Source organism: Rhinopithecus bieti, unplaced genomic scaffold (assembly GCF_001698545.2).
Source record: "Rhinopithecus bieti isolate Rb0 unplaced genomic scaffold, ASM169854v2 scaffold_15776, whole genome shotgun sequence".
NCBI lineage: Eukaryota > Metazoa > Chordata > Mammalia > Primates > Cercopithecidae > Rhinopithecus > Rhinopithecus bieti.
This window is the reverse complement of record NW_016808836.1, coordinates 1429301-1440713: the sequence shown is the minus strand read 5'-3', so window position 1 is coordinate 1440713 and position 11413 is coordinate 1429301. Positions and strand designations below refer to the sequence as shown.

The 11413-nt window shown below is 42.5% G+C and overlaps 1 protein-coding gene across 1 annotated transcript in view; it reads left to right on the top strand.

The window, feature by feature from the left end:
- The first annotated feature begins 278 nt into the window (after positions 1-278).
- The window catches only part of LOC108538995 (galectin-16), a 21118-nt gene continuing 9983 nt past the window's right edge, over positions 279-11413 (top strand). The window contains exons 1-3 of the mRNA XM_017887355.1: positions 279-303; positions 1815-1918; positions 3608-3674. Coding sequence (XP_017742844.1) covers positions 279-303; positions 1815-1918; positions 3608-3674 — 196 coding nt within the window. The remainder of the gene's footprint in view (positions 304-1814; positions 1919-3607; positions 3675-11413) is intronic.

Sequence of the window (11413 nt, the reverse complement as noted above, 5' to 3'; positions counted from 1 at the left end):
AGTGTAAGAGGGTGACTGTGTTTTTGTCTTCCTGTCTGTGATGTGAGTGTGTGTGTGAGCACACCCAGACCAATGCATAAACATCTTTATATGGACAGTGAGCAGACATGTGTGACTCAGTGAGTGGTGTGGCTCTGTTTGACTGTGGTTGTGTGTGCGCTGGGATGTGACTAGGTGTTGAACTGGGAACATGCATGTGACCTTCTGTCCATGTGAAGTTTCCTCCTCACACATCAGGACCTCTGATGAAGCACCCATGTATCTTCTCATATACGTCAATGTGGATCCTGGATGGCAGAACTGGTGGGGATCTTGGGGACTGGGAGTTACCAATGACTCATTTGTGAGCATTCACGAGAGCAGAATGTATGATCTGTAGATGTCTCTTCCCAGGCAGAGTGGAAAAGAAGAATCCAGACTATGGGAACCCTTCAAAGTAAGAATTACTAATAAAGACAAAAAATAAAAGTAAAGTGGAGGAAAAAAGAGGTTTTTTTGTTTTTGTTTTTTGTTTTTGAGACGGAGTCTGGCTCTGTCGCCCAGGCTGGAGTGCGGTGGCTGGATCTCAGCTCACTGCAAGCTCCGCCTCCCAGGTTTATGCCATTCTCCTGCCTCCGCCTCCCAAGTAGCTGGGACTACAGGCGCCCGCCTCGTCGCCCGGCTAGTTTTTTTTTTTTTTTTTTTGTATTCTTTAGTAGAGACGGGGTTTCACCGTATTAGCCAGGATGGTCTCAATCTCCTGACCTTGTGATCCGCCCGTCTCGGCCTCCCAAAGTGCTGGGATTACAGGCTTGAGCCACCGCGCCCGGCCAAAAAGAGTTTTAAATAATCCTCTTTGTACCCGGGAAACTAAATTAAGCAGAGTTCAACTAATGGATCTAAGATGGCATTGCCAGTAAGAGGCAGAATCAGGACTGGAGTCCAGGCAGCCTGGCTCCTGAATCCTAGCTCCTAACTATGAGACTCTAGTGTCTTTAGGAATATGGAGTTCCGACTGTGATAGGGTGAAAAAGGGAAGTCCTCACAGTTTGCCTGTTGATCCCTAATTTTCTGCATCATGGGAATCTGTCACAAAAGGGGAGGGTGAACCTGGCCCAGCCCCTTTCACCCACTCTCAGTCCCCTAGCAGGTGCCACACAGAAGGCCTGTGTCCTTGTCCATTGGTTCTTGCATGAAAATCAGAGGGACACTGATCCTCCCTTTCATGTGAGTACTGTATGGCACAGGAGTGGAAAAGAAAGGAGAATATTTACTCAGGAGGTGGTCTCATGTGAGTGATGTGGAAATGTCTAGTTGGCAGGATGGAGGCACCATACAGGTGCAGGTTCTGGAGACCCTCCAGCACCAGGCATGAGACCTGCAGTGGATGAACTGTCAGTCAGTCACACAGCCTAAGGGAGGAGAACACTCAGGGGTTAGGGCTGTGACTCTTTATCAAGTGGCATAAAATTTTCAGGGAATGGACAAGGCATAGGCCCAGGTAAGTGACTGTGGCTCACTTTCCAACTTGTGAGGGGCAGAGCATCTCCTCACCTGGGGGATATATGAGGAGCTAAGACAGCCCCACAGGGACCAGGCCTGCAGTATCACCACGGAGACCAGGGAGGCTTTTTTCTGCTTTGAGGAAAGGAAGGAAGGGATTTGTGTGTGTGTTGAGTGTGTGCCCCACAAGGGAGGGGTCTGCCCAACACTGTGTGCTTTGCCCTCAGCAGTAACCCAGAGCTGCAGGTGGAATTCTACACTGGGATGAATGAGAACTCAGACATCACCTTCCATTTCTGAGTGCACTTTGGCCATTGTTTGGTCATTGACAGCCACGTGTGTGGGGCCTGGAAGTGAGGGGAGATGCTGCAATGTGTTCTTTGAGGACGGCAAACCATTTGATCTGAGCATCTTGGTGCTGGACGATGAATACCCGGTGAGTGCCCAGGAGCTCCCGGTATCCAGCCTCCATGGGTTCTCAAAGCAGGAGGCAGCTCTCCCTGGCCTGGCCCAATAGTTTTTCAGGACCCATTTCTCATAACTACTCTTGCCCCGGGCTTTTTATCACAGAGCACCCTCTGCTTGCACTGCCATCCTCAGTTCTTTTCCAAAATCTGATCGTGATCAGTATCAGCTCATCTGGCATTTCCCCCAAGGTGAAGAATCTCCTCTGTCTTTTCCCACTGTATTCATTTCTACTTATACTGCTATTTAAATTTTCACTTCATTGAATGAATACAATATTCATAAGAATAAAATTGTTTAGTTAATGAAAAATTAAGTCTTTGTCTCACTCCTGGACCCAATCTTATTCCTGAGAGCATTACCCCTGCTCTGCTCTCCTTCCACGGGAAATCATTGCTTATAGAAGCATATAGATCTATAATTTCATTTGTTTTTAAGAAAATCCTAGTATACATTGCTCTACACATTACACCTTTAAAACTGAGTTGATTTGTTGTCAAATAATATATATTGAAGATATCACCTATTAATGGTGCTTCCTCAGTTTTTAAAGAATGCATAATATTGCATTATAAGGATTACCCAAAATTATTGATCTTGACTCTTTTGAAGGGTCTTGAGGTTATTTCCAATATTTTGCTCTCACTAATGGTGCTGTATTAAGACTTCTAGTCAATTCTTTTGTTTTATCCACCTCCCTTACTTATATTGAAAGATAACCACAAATAAATGAAATACCTGGTTCGAAAATGTGTGCATTTTAAATTTAGCAAATTGACACATAGAAGGTTACTTTGTAGCCTCAGTAATGAAGAATATCTACAAATGTTCTGGCCCTTTCTTATGAGTAGGGCAAAAGATTCACATTTTATTCAGATTCCAGTAAGGGATCTCTTTCTATGCTTAGAAACTGTTCAAAATGATAGCCTATGTTTTGCAACACTTGTCCAATTCTACCTCTCCAACATTTGAGTTTTATTCTTGGCCACCATCAGCCCAGATCTAGGCAACTCCAAAGAGAAACGGGGCCATCAGCAGGGAATGGCAGTCATAGTTCATGGAACTGATATATATGCATTCAATGAACATAATCCAATGTTAATCCTATTTGAATCCCTGTACAAGATGCAGGGATTCAAGTTCATGAAACACAGTCACTAGCCACGGGAATTTTCTAAGCTAGATGGGAAGCTGAGCAAACATAGACAATGTGACACAGAGTGGTACAGACTTGCTGGAGGAATGAGAGGAAACACTAGAAATAATGTGAGCTCTCTCTCAAATAGTTAATCTTAAACAGAAGTGTGAATCTTGGGTTCAGTTATGTAACTAGTAGTTTTCTCAGGGGATGTTGTAGGTACTAGGCGACAGTGGAGAGAAGGCTGAAAGTTTGTTTGGTGGCATACTGCCTTTCTGAGGCATTTTTCCTCTTGTAGGTAATAATAAATGGCCAACACCATTACATCTTTGCCCATCCACTTCCACCATGTTCTGTGAAGACTGTGCAAGTGTGGGAAGATGTCTCCCTGATCTCAATGTCTGTCTGCAATTGAGGGAGAAGACTACACACCTCATTGTTGAGGAATCCCTCTTTCCATGTGACCATAGGATCCCCAGAGCCTGCTAACAGCATGATCTCTCCTCACCCTTTTCCCTGCAGTTGGTCATTAAAACATCACCAAACTTCCCAGAATTTGGTTCTTGCTTTAAGAGGGAAAGAGGAAATGGTCATCCCCCAAGAGGCCCTGAGGAACTTTATGGGAGGCATCCAGAAATCAAATAGGATAAACCTTCCTGTGACTCCATGAGTGAATGACCAGGTCCCCAGAATGTCTGAGAAGACATTACGTACAGCATCCTTCAACAGCACGTTGTCGACATCAGAGAATCTGAGACAAAATCTTTACCCTATCTCAGATGACTCACTGCACTGAAATGTTAGGTAGCTGTTTACAGCCACACAGATGTACCTCATGGCTTTGGGGAGAAATTTTGTAACTTAAGAACCATCTCGTGGAATTTCCTAATTCTTTCCATTATTTTCAGGATATTCATTGTGTGTTAACATGGTACCTGGCTCTGTACAGGCTGCCATGCAGGAGCTTTACAAAAAGACAGATTTCTCACATGAAAATTTCAATCCAAGCAATAGTTAGAGAATCACAGGAGTCCAAAGATTTCTCTAAAGGAACCCCAATTGTGGAAGAGAGTGTGGCAATTCCTCATGGATCTAGAACTAGAAATACCATTTGACCCAGCAATCCCATTACTGGGCATATATCCAAAGGATTATAAATCATTCCATGATGAAGACACATGCACATGTGTGTTTATTGTGGCACTATTCACAATAGCAAAGACTTGGAACCAACCCAAAAGTCAATCAATGATAGGCTGGATTAAGAAACTGTGGCACATATACACCATGAAATACTATACAGCCATAATAAAGGATGAGTTTATGTCCTTTGCAGGGACATGGATGAAGTTGGAGACCATCATTCTCTGTAAACTATCAGAAGATCAGAAAACCAAACACCACATGTTCTCACTCATAAGTGGGAGTTGAACAGCGAGAACACATGGACACAGGGAGGGGAACATCACACACCGGGGCCTGTTTGGGGGTGGGGGCTAGGGGAGGGATAACATTAGGAGAAATACCTAATGTAGGTGACAGGTTGATGGGTGCAGCAAACCACCGCGGCACGTGTATATCTATGTAACAAAACTGCACGTTCTGCACATGTAACCCAGAACTAAAGTACAATTTTTTAAAAAACTAAAAAATAATAATAATTATTATGAGATTTTTTCCAAAGTATGTGGCAGAATCCTTGGATTTCTGTTTTAAAACAAGTGGTCATGGTTTTAGATCAGAAAATATGTAGTTTATTTTTGGGATGGACACAATTCATACACATGGACACAGTAAGCCGATCTTGCTTTGCTGCTGTTTCATTAGGCATTGCAGCACAGCAAATCTCCCAACACATGTTGGCTTAGAGAAATCATTTACTCTGATCTTTCTGGGTTAACTGGACTCATGTGGGTAGTAGATCATGTGGTGAAAGTCATGTTTTCTGAAGTGTCTTTTAGTTTGGGATTCCAGAGGATGCTTCACTCATGTCTGACTCAACACGAGGGCTGGGTGAACACCTACGGGCCGGCTGATTATCTCCTTCCCTACGTCACTTCCCCATTCATGCCTTGAATTCCCTCAAATCATAAGAGTCTCATGGTTCTTAGACTTAAGGAATGACGATTGGCTGCCACCAAAGAAAGCCTTCCAGAAGGCTCAGGAAGAAGGTGCAAGGCATCATTGGACCTGGCTTTGAAAGGTGGACAGTGTCACTTCTATGACATTATATTGATCAAACTGAGCCATACACAAGCCCAAATCAAGGGAGGGGGGTTTCATAAGATGTGGTTATTTTGACATGTAGTCATGAGGGAGCATCCTTGGCAACTATTTCCATTCAGTCCTCACTGGCTTACATGTTTCCCATATACCAAAAGCACTAATCCTGTAAGGAACCACTGAAGGCAATACAATTATAGAAACAGGCTCAGATTGATGTCCACAATGTTATCATCCCATCAGGATCGGGTGTCCATGAAGTGACTACAAATGATCAGATGCACTTTCTTTCAACATAAGCACTAAAGAAATACATTATCTGCCCTATACAAATTAATCATACAAGACTAAAACAGATGTAGGAAAATGCAGTGAACACATTTATTTTAGAGGGGCAAAAGATAATAAGCAGCACCCTGAAAGCAAGACGGGTCACCAACAGCTCTACTGGAGCCACCCACAAAAAAAACTCAGCCAGGGTTCTTACCCTTGTTGCATCTGCTCAAACCAGCATTGCCTTGTCTGAAAATATTGTCTTGATATGTGCCGCTTCTGCTTCCATAAGTACTTAAAGGATATAGGTCTCTTTAAGTTGGATTAAGTGATGTTCCTTGAATTAATAAGCAAGACATCCACTCAGTGAAAGAAATCATGCTAGCTTTTGTACATGAATAAAATTAAAACAAACCAATACAAACAAACAAACAAAATAGACATCCGTCACTGGTTCATCATTGCTGAAATCAGCAGATTCCTATTTTCATCTTTTCTGAAAATGTTTCTCTGCAACAATTGGCTCCACCTTCTACTGTCAGCTTCTTAGAACTCCTACCAAGTAGGCACAATGACAGCCCTTTTCCCTCTATAAAAGCTGTTGTCATCTGGTTCACAGCACAAATAGAGAACTGTTTATGAGAAGATAAACAATATATTACCTAAAACCCAAACAATGCAGATTGAAAAGGATCTCAACAAATAGCCTCTTTGTCTGCAGGGCCTATCACAGGTGTCAACTTGATCATCTTCATCCTCTCTTTCCATGTTCATTGCCACAGCTTGTTCAGCTCCAACCTTACTCATGGGTATGCCTCTCTCCTTGCCCTCCTTTAAGCTAATATCCAGATACCTTGAGGTGTCAATATACAGTAAATGACACCTTCATGCCTCTCTTTCTTGTTGCTTTCCTGTATGAACTGAAATTCCCTCCACTTTCACTGGAAAGTCTCAGGTTCTTGTTAGGTACACTTTCCTCCTTATATCATCCCTCTCACAGTTTTGGTCACCTCTCTATTTTGATGATGGTTCGTAGGCCCCTCATCAGCATGGAAATCATTTCTTGGGGAATTAGGCAATTCTTGCTCTGAGTGGATAAAAACTATCTTGGAACCCATGAATTTCTGAGCAGAACATGAATTTGATTTCATATCTACATGTCGCTGGATGATGCCCATTGTATTTGAATAACCTACAGTGTCCTACATGCTGCCCCTACTATACAAACACACAGTGACTGCCTTTTCTTGACTGATATTCACCAGTTCAGTTCAGCTCATTTAGGCCATCTGTTACACTCATCTTCATACCAGCTACTACCCTATGCTCATGGTGGCCAGGAGTGATGTCTCAAATAAAAAGAGAAGACATAGAGCCAAGGAACCAATGTTGAACAAATGATTTTTTATTTGCCTCTGGAGACTTACTCAATGTCTCTTTCATGCTTGTCAACTCAAATTCATGGTCTTCTCCCAGCAAATACATCATTGCTCAAAACACAGTAGGTTATTTCTGCACTCTGAAAGCTTACCTACTGAAAGGTCTTTAGGGCTTTTCGGTTTTTGCTGAAAGCCCCCAAAGAATAAATCTACTCTTTGATAATGTTGTCCTTGATGTCCAAGTCTCACAAAGCTTTCTTCTGTGGTGCTGTCCGTGGTGCTGAGCTCTGGTGCATACGGGCCTCTATTTGCAAGTGAGGGGTCAATAAGACAGAATTAACAGAGAAATTTTTTGTTTTGTTTTGTTTTGTATTTGATAAATCACACCTCAAAAAATGTATGATGAATGGAGCAGGAATTGAATTTGGATTTTCAGACCACAATTTCTGCAGTGCCCTCTCTCACCCCTCCTATTCAACATAGTGTTGGAAGTTCTGGCCAGAGCAATCAGGCAAGAGAAAGAAAGAAAGGGCATCCAAACAGAAAGGGAGGTCAAACAATCCCTATTTGCAGACCTGATTCCATATCTAGAAAATATCATAGTCACCGCCCAAACAATTCTTAAGCTGGTTTCAGGACACAAAATCAATGTGCAAAAATCACTAGAACTCCTATATGCCAACAACAGTGAAGCACAGGGCCAAATCAGGACTGCAGTCTCATTCACAATTGCCATAAAAAGAATAAAATACCTAGAAATACAGCTAACCAGGAGGTGTAAGATTGTTACCCTGAGAATTACAAAACACTGCTTAAAAAACCAGAGATGACCCAAACAAATGGAAAAACATCCCATACTCTTAGATAACAAGAGTCATTGTCATTAAAACAGCCATACTGCCCAAAGAAATGGACAGATTCAATGCTATTTCTATTGAACTACCTATGAAATCCTTCATAGAATTAGAAAAAACTATTTTAAAATACACATGGAACCAAGAATGAGTTGAATAACCAAGACAATTCTAAGCAAAAAGAACTAAGCTGGAAACATCACATTACCCAACATCAAACTGTACTACGGGGCCACAGTAACTGGACAGTATGGTACTGGTACAAAAACAGACACACAGACCAGTGGGAGAGAAAAGAGAGCCCAGAAATAAGGTCGCACACCTACAACCATCTGACTTTCGACTAAGCTGACCAAACAAGCAATGTAAAAATGATTTCCTATTCAAGAAATGGTTCTGAGTAACTGGCTAGTCATATGCAGATGATTGAAACTGAACTTCTTCCTCACATTATATAGAAAAATCAACTCAATATGGGTTAAAGACTTAAATGTAAATGCAAAACTATAAAAACCCTGGAAAACTACATAGGCAATATCATTCTGAATGTAGAAATGGAAAAAAGTTTTATGACAAAGATGCCAAAAGCAATCACAAGAAAAGCAAAAATTGACAATGGATTTATTTAAGCTAAAGAGCTTCTGCACAGCAACAGAAACTATCAACAGAGTCAACAGACAATCTACAGAATGGGAGAAAATATTTGAAAAGTTTGTATCTGAAAAAAGTCTTATATCTAGCATCTATAAGGAACTTTAGTAACTTTGCAAGAAAAGACAAACAACTCCATTAAAAAGTGAGCAAAAGGGCCGGGCACGGTGGCTCATGCCTGTAATCCCAGCACTTTGGGAGGCTGAGGCAGGCCTTTCATGAGGTCAGAAGATAACTTGAGACCAGCCTGCCAAATATGGTGGTCTCAGACAGACCAATGGAACAGAATGGAGACCCCAGAAATAAGGCCATACACCTACAACTATCTGATCTTCAACAAATCTGACCAAACAAGCAATGAAGAAAAGACTCCCTGTTCAAGAAATGATGCTAGGAGAACTGGCTAGCCATATGCGGAATACTGAAACTGAATTCCTTCTTTAAATCATATACAAAAATCATTTCAAGATGGATTAAAGACTTAAATGTAAAATCCAAAACTAGAAACACGCTGGAATGAGAGAACTACAACACACCTACAGAATGTGAGAAAATATTTTCAAACTATGTATCTGAAGAAGATCTAGTATCTGAGAATCTATAAGAAACTTCAACAACTTTACAAGAAAGAAAAAAATAAACCCATAAAAAAGTGGGTAAAGGGCTTAGCACAATGGCTCATGCCTGTAATTCCAGCACGTTGGGCAGCCAAGGCTGGTGGATGGCTTGAGCCCAGGAATTTGAGGACAGGCTGGGTAACATGGCAAAAACCCGACTATACTAAAATTAGAAAACATTAGCCTGGCATGGTGACATGAGACTGTAGTCCCAGCTACTCAGGAGGCTGAGCTGGGAGGATCACCTAAACCCAGGAGCCAGAGGGTGCAGTGAGCTGAGACAGTGCCACACCACTCCAGCCTGTATGTCAGAGTGAGACCTGTTTTAAAACAACAACAAAAAAGATGAGCATAGGACAGGAACAGACACTTTTCAAAAGTAGACATACAGGTGGCCAAAAAGCATATAATAAAAGCTTAACATCACTAAACATTAGAGAAAAACAAATTAAAACCAAAATGAGATACCATCTCACACAAGTCAGAATGGCTCTTATTAAAAAGTCAAAAAAGGACAGATACTGACAAGGTTATGAAGAAAAGGGAGCACTTACACATTGTTGGTAGAAGTGTAAATTAGTTCACCCATTGTGGAAAGCAGCGTGGTGATTCCTCAGCTAACAACAGAACTACCATTCAACCCAGCAATCCCATCACTGGGTGTATACCCAGAAGAATAGAAATAATTCTGCCATAAAGACATACACACAGGAATGTTCATTGCAAAACTATGCACAATAGCAAAGACATGGAATGAACCTAAATGCTCATCAAGGACAGATTAAATACAGAAAATGTGGTACATGTACGCAATGGAATACTATGCAGTCCTACAAAAGAGTGAGATTATATCTTTTGCATTAACATGGATGGAGCTGGAAGTCATTATTCTCAGCAAACTAATGCAGGAACAGAAAACCAAATATGGTATGTTCTCACTTATAAGAGTGAACTAAATGATGAGACTCATGGACACCAAGAGAGGAACAACACACACTGGGACCTACTTGAGGGTGGAGGGTGAAAGTTATAACAGGAGCAAAAAAATAACTATTGAGTACTATGCTTAGTACCCAGATGAAGAAATCATATTTACCACAAAACCCATGGCACAACTTTATCTGCATATGTACCACTGAACCTAAAATAAAAGGAAAAATAAATCAAAGAAAAAAGCAAATCTCAATTCTGTTCCAAGATGGCTGAATATGAACAGCTCTGGTCTGTGGTGCCCAGTGTGATCAATGCAGACTTTGACGTCTGCATTTACAACTGAGGTACCTGGTTCATCTCACTGGGACTGGTTGGACAGTGGGTGCAGCCCAAGGAGGGTGAACTGAAGCAGCACGGGGCATCGCCTCACCCGGGAAGCACAAGGGGTCAGGGGATTTCCCTTTCCTAGCAAAGGGAAGCCATGACAGACTGTACCTGGAAAATCGGGAGGCTGCCAACCAAATACTGTGCTTTTCCAATGGTCTTAGCAAACGGTACACCAGGAGATTATATCCTGCGCCTGGTTCCACGGGTCCCATGCCCACAGAGCCTTGCTCACTGCTAGTGCGGCAGTCTGAGATCGACTTGGGAGGCAGCAGCCTGGCAGGGGGAGGGGTGTCCACCATTCCTGACGCTTGAATAGGTAAACAAAGTGGCTGGGAAGCTCAAACTGGGCAGAGCCCACCACAGTTCTGCAAGGCCTGCTGCCTCTGTAAACCCCACCTCTGGGGGCAGGGCATAGCTGAACACAAGGCAGCAGAAATTTCTGCAGACTTAAACATCCCAGTCTGACAGGTCTGAAGAGAGCAGTGGTTCTCCCAGCATAGTGTTTGAGCTCTGAGAACCAACAGCCTACTTCCCCAAGTGGGTCCCTGACCTAACTGGGAGACAGCTCCCAATAGGGGCCAACAGATACCTCATACAGGTGGGTATCCCTCTGGGATAAAGCTTCTGGAGGAAGGATCAGGCAGCAATATTTGCTGTTCTGCAATATTTGCTGTTCTGCAGCCTCCGCTGGTGATACCCAGGCAAACAGCATCTGGAGTGGACCTCCAGCAAACTTAAACAGACCTGCAGCTGAGGGACCTGAGTGTTAGAAGGAAAACTAACAAACAGAAAGGAATAGCATCAACATCAACAAGAAGGACATCCACACCAAAACCCCATCTGTAGGTCACCAGCATCAAAAATGCTGTAAAACCACAAAGATAGGGAAAAACCAGAGAAGAAAAGCTGAAAACTTGAAAAACCAGAGTGCCTCTTCTCCTCCAAAGGATCATGGCTTCGGCCGGGCGTGGTGGCTCAAGCCTGTAATCCCAGCACTTTGGGAGGCCGAGA